Here is a 15,676-nt window from a genome sequence, read left to right as displayed (position 1 = left end):
GTATTGCGTAAGTCAAGACGTAACGTATCATTGATTTAATATATTTGTAGATATATAGTAAATAAGAAATGTAAGAAACAAAGAAATGTTTACATATTATGATATACCGTTTTTATTATTACACTGTGGAGTATTACAATAATTCTAAAGACTATGTTGACATTAACATATATATGTTACTGTTGCCTAATGTTTTAGCTCGACAAATTACATGTATACAAAACAAACAGTATTGCTGTAGTTTATGACTTCCAAAATATCTAAATATAAATAAACTTTGTACTTGATAATAAACACTTGCAAGCAATGAATTTCAAATAAAAGTGCTTATAAAATATTTGTGTCAAATAATTAAAGTATTAAATTGCGTTTCATTTCCTATTTCATTAAATTTATATCATCTTTTTGCCTGCAGATTAGTGTTTCTCTTAAGTGCCATTGTTCTGTATAGTAAATCATAGCATTAAGTACTTTATGCACAATATAAAATGTAAATAAATTACTCTTAGATTAATATCTATACAGTATATCACATTAAAAGGTACAAAGATCTACGCTTCGATTCCTACATGTTATTCATTTAATACTATTTAGGCAATAAACTGGAAATGTAAAGCAATTTCAGAAAAACAGCACCCTCATAATAAAGCAAATCTTGTCATAAGCCATGAAATTATATGTTTAGCTACCTATATTACTTGACATTTTTCTGTAACACTTTATAACAACTTGTATAATTAAAATCTTATGCAATTTACAAGAAAAATATTACCTATTCACCATCAGATGTGTTTGACGACATCGAATTTAAACGACCAGAAATATGCAATTAATAAATAATTTCAACACGCGCACATATATATGTATATATATAAAAAATATATGTAATTAAATAAAATATTTTTATTACTTTTAGACTTTCGAACGAAAAACAAAATTTATTGGCTTTGTCATTATTAACTAAACATTTTAATGAAACTATGATTATCCTTATAGATAATCACCCACAATTCGTTCGTTTTTTTTATCCTATTCTATTTCAGAAGCAACCTATTCAATTCTCATTAAAATATGCAAATTAGGAATGCTATTATGTCATTGCATATTAAGTTACACATAGGAACCAAGAGAATAAAATATCTCTTATAGATTACACTTAATAAAATATTGTTCTTCTGTCCAATTTTAAAAATTCCTCTAAAAAAAGGGAAATAAATTTTAAATCAAAATATAACTATAAATACAAAAAAGCTAAATATTAGTGTTCATTTAATATCAGAAAATTTAAGAAATTACCTCTACAAAGTCATCTGTTCTCCTAACATTGGCAGGATAATAATCAACAATTAAAGGGCGTGGTCTTTGACCAATACCAGATGGTTGTTGTAATCCACATGATTGTTCTTCATTTGTAATTACACTTACTAAAGTGCTCACTACCTTTTCGTCAAGTTGCGACATTGCTTTATTCGGCGTTTTCATACGTCTCAAGAACAGGGCATTCCATTTTTGTCTTAAATGTAAAAAGAATCTAGCAGTTTCTGGATCAAGTTTAAATACTATCCAGTCGTCGAGTTTAAAAATCGTTCCTTCATTACTTTCATCAACTTCAGAATCTGATTCACTCTCTGGTACAGCTATAAATAAAAAAATCATGACATTAAAATATATTAATAAAATGTACTACATTAAGTTGTCAGATACCACATACACTCAGCTTCATAAATTACATCTACGGACAATCTTGCTGGTCCACAGAACAAAGCTACTGTTAATGGATTGATCAGAGTAACCATTTTAACATGACAAAATCGTCCTGTACGACTCATTTCTTCATAAAGTAACCAATCACAGGGCAAAGATTCTACATTAGCTGCATATGTTTGAGTGGATGTCATCCTTGGTGATTTGGGATAATCTCTCAAAGTTGATGATGGATGGAAAGATACTTTTACTTCTTTCCTACAAAATTAACAATCAAAAATGTAAATAAATACTATATTATATAAAAATATAATATTGAAAAAATTAAAAAAGCAACGTACTGTGTTCTTAGTTGCAAATGCTCTCTGTCTAGTCTTATTAGGTTCGGATATAAACCAGCAGTCAGAGCTGCTTTCACTACGGCCCAATTTTCAGAATTAGAATTCAAATCTCTAATATCTCCTGGCCCTCTTGCTCTAACAAATCCAGATGCACGAAGTTGACCAAGCAGTTGTGTACGCATTCCAACTACCATCTCCATCACAGCAGCTGAAATAAAATTTTGTTCACAAAATGTACGTTCTTTGCCGCTTGCACGTGCATTTTGCCACCCTTGGAAAGCACGTAAAACTGCCATATGATCGGAATATGTATTAGTCGCAAATCTCTTACGAGCCGCAGTTGCAGCTCTCTTTTGTGATGGTTGCAGGGGTAATATAAAGGGATCTCTGAAAATCATTTTTCAAATTCAATATTAAGTCAAGTTATTTAACATATACTTAAAAGTCTAAATTCTTACTTACTTGTATGCTAAACTACATACAATAGTCAAGACAGGATCTAAGCATTTTAAAACTACAGCATACAATAACATTTTTCCAAGTCTTGGTTCAATTGGTAAATCAAGCAAATGACTTCCTAATTCAGTGAGATCTTCCCACGGATCTAATGCGTCGATAGTCTTCAATAATTGAACTGCATTTCTTGTAATTACATTAGAAGGTGGTTCCAATGCTCGATCTAAAAATTCTGCGATAGGTGTATTTCCTGGAGCTAAATGTTTTGTATACAAACACAGTTCTTGTAGTGGTGATCTTAAGATTTCTGGAGTTTGATAAGGCTCCATGCTATTATATCGAACTGACGAGAATAGCCGATAACAAATCCCTTTTCTACATCTCCCTGCTCTACCTTTACGTTGTTTTGCACAAGCTTGGGAAATCCAATTAGATTTAAGTGTACACACTCCCGATAATGCATCGAACGATTTTTCTTTAACTTTTCCTGAATCAATAACATATACGACATCATCAATTGTGATACTTGTTTCAGCGATATTTGTTGAAAGAATGATTTTCCGTGATCCCACGGGACTTGGCTTAAATACTTTCTTTTGATCACATGTTTGCATATTTGAATGAAGTACATACAAATTATAGCGTAAACCCTTATTCATTTCCTTTTCTTCATTATTTATCTTTTCTCTCATAGTTACAATATCATCATATCCTGGTAAAAATACTAAAAGAGAACCAGGAGGCATCTTTAAGTGGATGTGCAAAATTAATTGTAAGAGGAGATCATAATTAATTTTATCATCATTAAATGTATGCTGGTATACATCTAATAAAAATTTATCTTCTTCCGAAAGTGAAACATCTTTAGCGTGTACTTTTGTTTCATCCTGTAGTGTACAGTCATAAGTTTTCATATATGCTTCTATTAACTCAGCACATTCAGCTTGATTCATATTCTTTGCCCAATCTAATGCAGTCCATTCATTGGCTGCTCGTAGGTTTAAATTTGCACCTAAATTTAAAAGCTGTTCTGTGGTATTTATACATCCTTTTCCTGCGGCAATCATAAGCGGAGTTACGAATGTCGTGGAATGTTGATAATCCACCGAAACATTTTCGGAAAGTATGAAATATAAAAGTTGTGCAAAATTATCTTCGCCTCCGCGTAACCATGCTTCAGAAATACTTTTATCCATTTCTTCAGCTAGCCACGGTTCTAATTTTATTTTTTCAGGAACTGGCTCATTCTGTTGTGCTAGAATTGGAGCAGGCAATATACATCTTTCATTCATAGTATTTGATCCTGATTGTTGAGGTTTATATTGAGTCCAAGTTTCTAACACTTTATGTTGATCTTTCTTATTCATAAACTCTTTTCTCTTTGAAAGCATTTCTTTCGTCATATAACCCGTCATTTTTAGAACATCTTCGAGAAAATACGTATCGACATCATATGATCTTCCCAAGACATTTACAACTGCACATTTGTTAAAATATTTAACAAAAATGTTAACATCCAATGTGGCGCTCATAAGCACAAGTTTAAGAGATTTATGTTTTTGTATTGCATCTTTTAATGCTATTAAAAGAAAATCGCAAAACCTATCACGTTCGTGAACTTCATCCATGATAACATGTGTGACAGTACTTAAAGCAGAATCTCCTGCCATAAGAGTCCTAAGGAGAACACCATTTGTACAGTATGTTAAAAGAGTTTTTGGGGCAACTCTACTTTCAAGCCTTATTTGATAACCGAACGTTTGACCAATTTTTTCATCTCTTTCAAATGCTACTCTTTCAGCCACTGAAACAGCTGACAATCTCCTTGGTTGAGTGCAAATAATTCTACAAGGTTGTTGTCTTTGTTGGCAATGTTCAAGAATAAATTGTGGAACTTGGGTAGTTTTACCACTACCTGTTTCCCCTCCTATTATGACTACCTGATTGGTGTTTAATGCATCAAGGATATCTTCCCGGAAGCTAAATATTGGGAGTGCTTTACGATAATTTAATACATCAAAATTAGTTTTCAATTGTGGTATTTGAGGCACGCTGTTATTTAATCGACCCATTGCTTTTGTATTTGTATTTACTGAAACTAAAAGTTATAGATTACAAGCTCAATTTCAGATTTAATTACATATACTTTGGATATATATATCAGAGTACCATCTGTATTAGGAGGCCGTTCTCGTTCAATCGGTGGTAACAAATCTTGACATTCTTTATGGTTTAGTGGAAAAGCCTGTAATAAATTATATATACTTTGTCTTGATGCTTTTTGTAATTTTATTACAGCATCAGCTTGGACTATTGTCGATCCTTCTCTTTTGTACACAGTTAAAAAACGATTTGTACCTTTACTGTTAAAGGAAAATTTATATTTATTTATATTCATTATCTATTACATTAAAATTTAAATATTTGTATTATTTTTAACTTACCCTCTACTTTTAGATTTTAATCCAAGTTCATACGCTAATTTATGAATATAGGCTCTTTCTTCCGCAGTATACGAAGATGGAAATTCTAATTCTTTTTGATCATGAGTTTCCAATAACTTTTTAAGCGTTAAATTTACTGCAATTCTAGTATCCTCCCCAATAAGAGGGGCTTTCTTACTGCGGTTTCTGCGTGGCATTATATATATCTAATAAATGTTTCTGAAATATAAAATAACCAATAAATATTTTAAACTAAATGTTTTTCAATCTCCTCTTTAAAAATATTGAGCAGAATCAAATTTTATTTTATTTTAAAATGTAGTTAATTCCATAAGATTTTGAAAGAGTAGACACTACATCTTTCAAAAGATAACGACCTTGAGACAAGCAGATAAAAATATAAATAAAATAAAATAATTATAAAATTGATGTGTATAATTGCATATAATGAAGCAAGATGTGTATAATTTCATGAACTTTTTATATAAACTCACATAATTTCGATAATTCCGTGTACATGAATCGTATTTAAATCCAATATGTATTTAATAAACTAATACTGATAAATACTACAACAATTTGTAAAAATTACGTTTAATAGAAACACATTATACTTGAGTGATGACCTGTAATAAACACAGCGAATAATATTTACGTCCTTTTCAATTATGAACTCCCTCTACACTAGTCTAGAAAATTATTTAGAACAGTTTGTATCGATATAAACCATATTCTACTAGATTCACGGTCGGGTCATGTTTCTATGTTACCAATTTGAACGAAATATCAACAAAGTTAACTTAGTGCAACGACAGAGCGCGTTATAATCATTTTTCACGAGAGATCCGCAAAACAGTGAAAGCAGGCACACGGTTAAATGCTGTTCCAGTAAACAATATGGCCGGTTTAGTTTGGTGCGCGGGTTATGTCGTCTCTATCATATTTTACGAGTGTTTATTGTGCTTTATCAAGGATTAGTTGTTTTCGGTAAGTACATATTTTATAACGAACATATACTCTTACGTAGAGAAGTCGAATGATTAAGATTTACGACGAAAGATTTTGATACCTGATGATTGACGATCACAAGTGTGCCTTTCCGTCAATTACTGTCTGTGTTTAAAGATATCGGTGAAATCTTACAAAGATTTTCAACTCGCTTCTAATAAATTTATACACGTGTTTGTGTATCGTATATAATTTTAGATGTTGAAAATACTTCAACGATAGATAAATTATACATTTTAAAAAATTTCAACACGGATAAGAATGACGGTTGGGATTTTAAATCCTGCGATGCAAAACGATATCATCGAATTTTTCTTTCATCTTTGTATGGCTGTCGTATTAAACAGGCCAACCTATTGTGGATCTGTTACGTTATCTGTAAACTTGGCCAAAGTTCCAGTTTTCTATTGGCACTTTTCCTATAAGGTTTACGATAACGATTAAACTTCCTGACAACGTAAGCGAAGCAACAGGTTTTTTGCCGAGAATCTGCCGATGACCTCCCATTTTAATACTCACCAGCAGACTTAAACAACTCAGATCTAATCATTCTATACATTTCTTGTTATCTTTTTGCACATTTGGCAAATTATATATTTAAAAAGTATATATATGTAATAGAAAAATAATTACTTCTCGAAGTATTTAATCGCAGTGAATCTCTAAATGTTAAACGAGTAATTGAACTCGTACCATATTTCATATTGATATGCAATTATTTTGAAATGTTTCGTTATATATAATAATATGTATTCTGAATAGATACTTTGAATGCAGTTATTCCTCGTTAATGATGAAACGATATATTTTTTAGTACACTGAGAGGATATAAATTTTTCAGTATTTAATATCTTCAATATGAAATTTAAATTAATTCAAAATGAAACCTAAATATGATTTGAAATTACATTGGATTGTAAATATAATTCTTTTGACGCGTATATTTAATGGCTTACTTATTTAAAATGCGATTATGCAGGAGATAGTACATGTTTTTATTACGAGAATATTATTATCTGAATCTTAAATATATGTATACTTAAATATTTAATATCGAACTAACGTCTATAAAAATTTATGTAGACTAGATCTCGAATGAATTATCATTGATATATCATCGATTATGTCTGTATTAATTATGAAGTCAGAATATGGAAATGTATTTAAAAGTACAGCAATACAATAACACAGTTACATAAATAATAAACAACATAAATAATTTTGCACAATAACACAGTTACGTAAATAATAAAGAATATATCAAATTAAGTGTAAATATCCTGTACGCGCATGCGTACAGCATGTAGCCATGATCAAGACCCAAATTTAAGGTTCGTTGCAAAACACGTCGAGTAAACCGTGTAAGATATTAACGCGAATGTCGACATCACGTGCATTACGAACAAATAAAAACGATAATCGTAAGATTATCAGATTTATGTAACATTAAATATCAATTTATTTATGCTCGATGTAATCGCTACGTCTCATAACCTTTATGATGTACAAAATTACACGCATAATTGAAATTTATGCAATTACTTAACGAACATAAATGGAAGGAAATTGTATAAACCATTGCAAAATAGATTTGTATTCCTACAGATTACGTTCCATATGCACATGTTACACGAATGTTTACGATTCGAAACCTATATACATCGAAATGGCGCGATCACCGAGAAACGCATCGAAACCATGGTCAATTTAATATCAGAGCTACTAGAGTCAAAATGACGAACCGATTCGTAGCTTTTCGCAGCAAATGTTTTTTTCCATAGGGATTTGAATGATTTTTCCTTTCCTTTTTGTAAAATAAATTGACGCGAGCTTATTTTTCTCTTTGACACCTTTCGTTTCATTTTGGTCGCTTTGCTACTTTGGTTTATATCCTTCAATCGTGACAGTTCTGGCGTTAATTTCGTTTAGCAGCCATTTACCTTCTTTGTTGGTTTCGCGAGAACCGAAATCTATCCCATTGCGTCAGTGTTCTTATTTCGGACGTTGCTGAAAGTCCGTGACTTGGTACATTGTTTTTCTCGGCGAGACGGATGTTTAATTCATTCAAAAATCACCAGAGGCAAGAATTGGCACGGGACGAGAAAGAAAGAGAAAGAGGATACCGAGAAGCGAAGTATAAGAAGAAAGGAAAACAATGTAAGCGGTATAAGAAAAGAGAAGAGAGAGATATAGTTGACGTTCGAATTTTTTTAGGGAAAGTCCCGCGTCGTTCGTCGCTTGGGACTGAGACGCCACGTTCGTTGTCGTTCATTCAAGAATTACGTAAGTTAACATCGCATCTGCTCGTTGCGCTTGTCTACTAGTTAATGCCTGGGCAAACGCTAAAGATTCCCACTGATTGGGGCCTGAAAAGGTGGCGCGGCAAAGTGCTCCGCCGTCCAACAACCGTAGACCGTTAAATAAACGTCGGATCAAACAAACTGATAAATACGCGAACGGGCGATCTAATTGGGCCACACGTGCGAGTGTGCGCCTAATTTGCCACATAAACGCCCATTCATGTGGGCTTTAAGACACTTGCAAATCAAAATAAAATCATTATGTAGTTATGCGCGACGTTTCGTAACGCATCGTCCATGGTGGTCGTATCTCATTGCAATTTAATAGACCGCTGATCGATAAAGAAGGGAATGATGAATATGTATATAGATTTCTTTCTTTGTTTAATCGATCCTATTTGTAATAGAATAGAAACTAATTTGAATTGTATCTCGATCAATGGATAATTCGACGGAAAGTCTGTTTGTGTTTTTGTCCCCTCTCCTCTCTTCTCCCGTCTAATTTCCTTGAAATTAGCCGTTTCAAAGATTTAATTAACCTTGCTTCTTCACTTAGGCTTGCTTAATTGCAAGTTAATTTTTATATGTGCCCTTTCGAATCGGTAAATGAAATGTTTGATGGTACCTTCATATTTGGAATTTATTTGGAACGTTTTAGATATCGTAATCCGCAATCTGATTATTAGTACTAAACGAAGAATATGGTAAAGAGAGTAATGTTCACTTAAGTCAGAATCATTTAATAATTCATGAACGGTGCACTAATACCGTACACGAACTCCGTTGGTAATACAAATACTATTTTGAATTTACAAGCGACCGTTCGTCGTACTGTACAATGGAACACAGATCACGTCGAAATTCTTCTCATCGAATATGCTTAATTTTATTTAACATTCTCATAGCATCGGGATGCAAATGCGCGAGTCTAGAGTCTAGACGTTTATCGTCGCACTCGTATCCGAAGCTTTCATGAATTCTCAAGCTTTCGCCTACACCTGAAAATCACACTGCCCTGACCTACCAATTACGAAAGACAGAAATTTAATCAGATTATTCGGTTAAATCGCGGAGAACGCATTCTTAATTCTCTCGAGCACAAAGTTTAGTCTTGTTCTCTTCTTGGAGATTTGTTATTACATTGCTAATACAAGAGCCTCTGACTATAAGAATTTTTCACCTTCCATAGGTAAAACCATTTTCCATAGGAAACGTTTCTACTCTTCCATAGCCTTTAACAGGTTGGTCGCGCAGCGTGATGCGGCTAAGTTTTCTGCGGGGCCCAAATCCGACGCAGAACGTAAATAGAGCGACAAGCGGGAATTCATTGTTTATCGCCTTCGATTCATTGTAAAGAAAAGATTAGTTAGTTCTGAAATGGAGAAAGCGATAAGCTTTCCAACTAGAGTTTTCAAAGAAATCTCATGGCAGATATCTCAGATCTTTCATTTAGTCGAAAAGCATACTTGCGAGACGTACATCAGTGATTTGTTCATCCTCAAAATGTTCAGTAAACAGCGTGAAAATATATTTGAAAGTGAGGAGAGTAGTGATGACGAAGTCTACAACTATTGTTCAAAGTGCCCAAAATCACCCCAAATGTGTTTGGAATGTTTTAACAAATACCATGCGATATAGCATACTGTAATATTTTATCCAGAATATAATATAATGTGATTAAAATATTTTTATGTTGTATATCCTATATTTAATTAACTCGAACGAGAAGAGCGTCACCCATACTTGGGTGACGGGCCCCCACGGAAGTATACCCATCATATAGATATGGGTATCAACGTGTTAACCATAAGCTTTCATAAACATTCCCTGATAGTTATCAGTATCTCTGTTACGTTATCTACATAATTATTTGTAAAGTCAAATTCAAACTTGAAACTTCTCTTTTTTAACAGAAATAAAAATTTGGAGTGCCAGCGTGAGATTTCTATACGAAGCGCGAGGGTTAGGTAATTTTCTCGATGCATTTCAATCCTCATTGTTTTTCTAATGTTACCGCTTGTTATTTAAAGTATAGGTATATCGTTGTTAAAAGTACGACTACGAAGTTTCTTTATTCACTGACAATTAATGTTACTGAGTGCTTAAAATGTTATATTCAGATACAAGTGGACGATGTCAATGGAGAGTTGATAGCGAACATTCGTAATTTAGGAAAACGACGATTCTGTATGAAATTCAGCCATTCTCGTTCATTTGAAGAACTCACGAGTTGATCCTTTCTCCTATAAAGTTCGCGTCGCTCGACCTTGGATTCAGAAACGTCACATGCGTTTTCACTTGTTTGAACCTACATACGTTGTCGCGTTATGTAAATTTCTTCATGTTTCTAGATACTTTTACCTACAGCCATTACTTTAGTATTTTTCCTAAATTATCCGTCAATTTAATCTCACGATGTTCGTCTATCGTTATTGACAACCGATATCAAGAATCTTCGATCATTGTGATCGCTCGTCTTAAAACAGTATATGATTTCTTAAATTCTGATGAATTTGTGTGTGGCTTTTTTAAATCGATAAAAATACTTTTGATATACCTCGAACTAATAATAATTTCTGGTCTCTGAAATAATAATAAAGTCGATGTAATTCATCCGCGCAATAGTACGATATCTAGAGATATGTGCACACGTATAAAATGTTTTTACGTGACTGGATAGTAAGCGTGTGATAAAATATTATCGAAGTATGGAGTAAGCAAACATTTCGTTAGAAAACTTTCACTCGTATTTTTTGTTTCACTTTATGTATAATTCGTGCATTGATAATTGCGTATCCGTGTTTTGTCTGCAAGTATCCTTATAATCTTTTTTACTCGATAGCTTAAAACTTGTCGCTTGTCGATTTGCAAATGTTATTAGTCAGTAAACTATCGTTGATAAGGATCGACGAAACGATATATTACACGTTCTGAGATAATAATTATGTTTAAGTAATTAATAATACCTTTCCTTTGAATAATTTACGATACAAATTGAAGAGGCTAATATATGATAAAGGAAAAAAAAAGCAAAAGAGGAAAGGATTACATTGTATTTTAACGTTTTATATATGCAGTAATTATTGGCTCACTTTTTACCGGATCTCGATCCTACGGTAATGATAGTACGTTGCGTTAACGATCGTATGGTAACCTCAGGTCACACACATCGATCCTCCTACGCGAAGCTTGTAAATAATGGAGACATACACGTGACTTATTCACAGAACATACCGATGGACTCTTCACAGTCGATTTATGCGGTCTGTCGGCAATTTCTAGCGACGAAGTCGACTCATCTTTGAGTTTCAACGGTGTTCGAGTTTGTCCATCGTCTTTTATCTATCTTACTATGCGCTCATTGACTATGAATTTTGCATACAATCCTATCATTATGTCATAGTTTGGTCACTTGTTCCAGAACGATTCCGTCGTTCTATATATCATATACAGACACATGAAAGTGTTCCAACACTTATAGACTTTAGCCTTTTATGAATATGTTATGTGTGCTATACGAGACATTTCGAAATTTACCATTTTTATGAGATTCTAGAGACTAGACTAGGTTTGGATTAAATTACAGGATATTCGGTGCAATTATCCGTTACGATACAAGTTTAATTGGAACGATACTTTTTACAATATACCTCTACAAATAGAAGTTTCGTTATTATTTAAGCTGCTTATTTGCCAAATCGATAAACTCCACAAAGCAAAAAGTAGAGAATATTGATGAAATTATATTAAATTGTTCTAAAAGCTTCTTTCGTTTTATAAGCAGATAATAGATGCACAGTATTTTTTCTTTTATACTATTTTATTGAATTATCATTCTGTTCTATTGAAAGAAAATGGATCGTACGTAATTATCATTTTGTTTTATTAGAACAAACTGGATCATGTGTGATTCAATAAAATAATACAAAACAAAAAATGTTGTGCGTCTATTATTTCCTTATGAAACGAGATTAACGTAAATCACGGAAGTACCTAGATAGTCAATTATCCATCATATTATTATATAAACGTCCTAAACATCCTATATAATATATACTATTATAATATAATATATGCAATATAATATAGAGATCAGAATTATAGCGATCTTTACTTAGATAGATGTATTTACTTATAATGATTGAAACAGAAAACTATGACTGTTTAATTAGAGCTATTTCTCGATGTAGTAATGTGATACAACTAAATCAACTGAATTTGTACAATTACTCAACTTACAACTTATGACCAACTCCAACTCGCAATAACTCAATAACTTATGAGTAACGATTAATCTGCAGCTTACTTGTAACTACAAATAGTTGCAATTTACTCGTAGCTGACCATTCTATCCACCAAAACGTCCTTTTATACATCTTATTGTGGCCCATCGAGATTTTCCATTCTTCCTGGACCGTCAGCATTTTCATTCTTTTCTACCTGTGGTTTATCGGAATTTTCTCAATGGTCTTCCCACGATACTACAATAATATTCTACGTAACTATATTTGAAGTTTACCATGTACCTAATGTAGCAATTCAAGTTGTATACTAATTTTTTGCTAAATATATGTTTGCAATAAACATCTCGTAATTTCTATATACATTTTTGGATTGGTTTCACGTTTGACGAACATGATCGTGACAGTCGTGTATCATTGCAATGCTAATGAAATTCCAAAATGTTTTCTATAACATACACAATATGGACGCAGAAGCTTTCTATGGTAAAAGTTGAAATATTTTCGTGACCCAGTGTATACCATTTTCAAATGAACAAAGGTTTTTAGCGAATGTTTAAACTATGAATACTTGTTACAAAGATACCGGAAGATTTGACTGTTTGCTAACAAATGTGAATTGTGTTCTTTCAAAGAATTCTTATTATTCTGTAAATTATGTATTGTCACAAACGTTTCGCGTTGAAATGAAGGAAGATTATTCGGAGTTAGTTGTTTCTCGGTACTACGCGTTTTTTACACGAAATTCTATTTCTATGTTACAAAATTTTACATAAGAACCTGACAGATATTTTGATAAAAGTATCTTTTCTTTTCTTAAATTTCGTAATTTTTAATTCGTACAATGTTCTCCGATTTAAGGTGAAATTAAAGTGAAAAATGCACGGTCAGCCAAAGTTTTGGATGGACGTGACGAATGTGTTCGCGGAATGTAGTTTGCCTGGATTGAATGAAAGACAATCAGTGGCAGGAAGATATGCAAATTGAGGTAAGGGAACTTGTCATTACTTTCTCTAAAAGTTTATATGCGTAATACGTATGTAGGTACTCGCGATGGAATATTTCGAGGCAAAATAATTCACCTACGAGATTATTTAACGCGGAACATAAAACGATATTTATTTGATAACTAAATAACAGGAAATTAATATGATATTTGAAGCTTATTACAGGGATATATATTTCGTTAACATTCTCGCTTAATTTATGTTCATATACAAATTCCATAGTATTTACTTCGTATCGATAGTAATTCCGCATTGGTATTTATACAAGATTAACGAGCCATTAAGCTTTGCTAAAGATTAACAATTACGGCAAATTGCGGAGGAATTGATCAATCGCGATGTAATTTCTGTGGAGAACCAGTAACTCAGGTTTAAAATGATATTGCTGTGATTACGCGACAATCCGCGTTGCGAAATCATTTACTGTTAGTGACTTTTCTAATCGAGATCGTCTTTTAGTTAGAATAGTTTCTAGTTATATGAAAACATCACGCGTGTTATCTATCCACCAATAACTGAAGGGAATTTCCCGTTGACATTGTCGCGTTTTTATTTTCTACGCAGAAATAAACAAAAATTACGATCTCGTGATCCATACGAGTAGTTCAGGAATAAATGCACATTTTAAGTAATTAGTAGGCAATGTTGGAGTTGAATCGAAGGAGAAAGTGCTACACCATGACCCCGCCTAACGAAATCGGGTTGTGGCTATTTTCCAACTCCCTTATCGAATGAACGAAACAGAAAAAGATTGGAGCAGGAAGGAAAATAGATTAAAAGCGCCGATGTAACGAGTGTGAAGTCATTGGTAATTGGGATGCAGATAAGCTGACAGCTTATCCGCATACTTATACATATAATCAGGCTGATTACACGTGATTTATTTTTGCGCCGGGTGTTTAATTTTTTTGACAGTATACATTGTACTTGAACACATAATGAACCGAAAAATAAATACTTCGATTTTAACGCAGTAATATCTCGTTTTATTCAATACCATTAATATCTGTTCACAAAACATTTGAAATATTTATATAAATAATATTAAACTAAAGACAATGAAGATTTCGTTCGTCGTGACATATTTTAGACATATTATTATATGTTATATAATTATACGTATATTGTATATTATATTTAATTATATATCGTTAGCAATCATTTTCAGTAAATCGATATTCATTTATTATATTATTAATAAATATTCAGAGATACTTTATAGTGATTTATACAATACTGCCTTTTGAAGTCACTGTAAAAATTTCTGCACAAATTTTTCAATTATTGTGTTAACAAGGCATCGTTGACTGGCGTAGGTTTATTCAGTTTCTTATGATTAACTGACGACTAGCCTTGACCATCGTCAAAAGGCCAACCAAAGAAGAAACGTTATGTCCCTCACAGTTAACTCCCTACATTTTTCATTCGGCCACCGATACATATTGGCATGAAATGTTAACTTATATTTTCACCTTGAAATGTTTTACATAGCCTAATAATTATCGTTGTTTGCGTATTAAATCATGCACTCGGCTTCCCATTGTATACCGATTTATTACGTAATGGCTAATTACGCAACCAGCATATTTCAATTTTTGACAGCTTACCATTATGCGCTGTGAAAGAGTAATTACTCTTTGTTATTTAAATAGCTCTATTTCATTGTGAGACACTTGACATATTCTCCTTTGTACATAGTTGAATATGAGAAACTTGATATCGATATACGAGATTCTTGTTCTTTAGAATTTGATCGAAGGTGTATTTTTCCAAAATTGAATATCTTTTCGAAGAAACTTGCAAACAATCGATGGAACAACCAATCTATTCTATCGATATACTTTCCTATAAGTCTGTATTACAATGTAACCATCTGACCTATAAACCATAACTTTCAACCTACGAGGAATCTTATACTTCACATGCCGCTGAACTTGTTAAGAACAATTACCTACACGCACACAGTTTTAGCGATGGAAATGTTACATTAATCACCTTCAAATAGAAGTCAAGTACTAAAGTCAAATATATGGCTTTCTTCGATACTTCTACGAAGCCGTATCAAGAAACACCAAACGCGAACCGTGCTTGATGAATTTGTTGCGATTTTTATTTTTATGATACGATATGGAAGTTGTATCTTTCCACTGATAGTTTAATCGAATTAAATATTAT

The 15,676-nt window shown here is 32.6% G+C and overlaps 2 protein-coding genes across 4 annotated transcripts in view; one reads left to right on the top strand and one right to left on the bottom strand.

Moving 5' to 3' along the window:
* Positions 1-94: 94 nt before the first annotated feature.
* LOC139987007 (3'-5' RNA helicase YTHDC2) lies at positions 95-5,584 on the bottom strand. Of its 2 annotated transcripts, none has more exons than XM_072002833.1 (8): positions 5,440-5,584; positions 4,946-5,164; positions 4,671-4,864; positions 2,508-4,599; positions 2,046-2,432; positions 1,712-1,962; positions 1,297-1,637; positions 95-1,197 (listed from the first exon to the last, which is right to left on the bottom strand). In XM_072002833.1, the coding sequence occupies exons 2-8, from the start codon at positions 5,140-5,142 to the stop codon at positions 1,186-1,188; spliced, it is 3,474 nt and encodes a 1,157-aa protein (XP_071858934.1). In that variant the 5' UTR covers positions 5,143-5,164; positions 5,440-5,584; the 3' UTR covers positions 95-1,185. The 2 variants fall into 2 exon arrangements, with proteins under 2 accessions (XP_071858934.1, XP_071858943.1); XM_072002842.1 differs by having other exon boundaries at positions 2,508-4,593.
* Positions 5,585-5,778: 194 nt separating this feature from the next.
* The window catches only part of Atp8b (ATPase phospholipid transporting 8B), a 73,470-nt gene continuing 63,572 nt past the window's right edge, over positions 5,779-15,676 (top strand). Inside the window, exons 1-2 of one of the 2 annotated variants that reach the window (XM_072002804.1) lie at positions 5,793-5,932; positions 13,356-13,482. The gene's annotated coding sequence lies outside the window, so the exon portion shown is untranslated. Of the gene's footprint in view, positions 5,933-13,355; positions 13,483-15,676 lie in introns of both variants that reach the window. The other variant, XM_072002812.1, reaches the window with a different exon arrangement.

Source organism: Bombus fervidus, chromosome 1 (assembly GCF_041682495.2).
Source record: "Bombus fervidus isolate BK054 chromosome 1, iyBomFerv1, whole genome shotgun sequence".
Lineage (NCBI taxonomy): Eukaryota > Metazoa > Arthropoda > Insecta > Hymenoptera > Apidae > Bombus > Bombus fervidus.
Note: the sequence above shows the minus strand (reverse complement) of the source record. Positions and strands in the feature narration are given on the sequence as shown.

Coding starts and splice junctions, on each gene's coding strand:
- LOC139987007 (XM_072002833.1), bottom strand. CDS start 5,142: ATGCCACGCAGAAACCGCAGTAAGAAAGCCCCTCTTATTGGGGAGGAT. Junction 4,865..4,945: donor TTAAAATCTAAAAGTAGAGG/GTAAGTTAAAAA, acceptor TTCCTTTAACAG/TAAAGGTACAAATCGTTTTT. Junction 1,963..2,045: donor CATTTGCAACTAAGAACACA/GTACGTTGCTTT, acceptor TTAATTTTGTAG/GAAAGAAGTAAAAGTATCTT.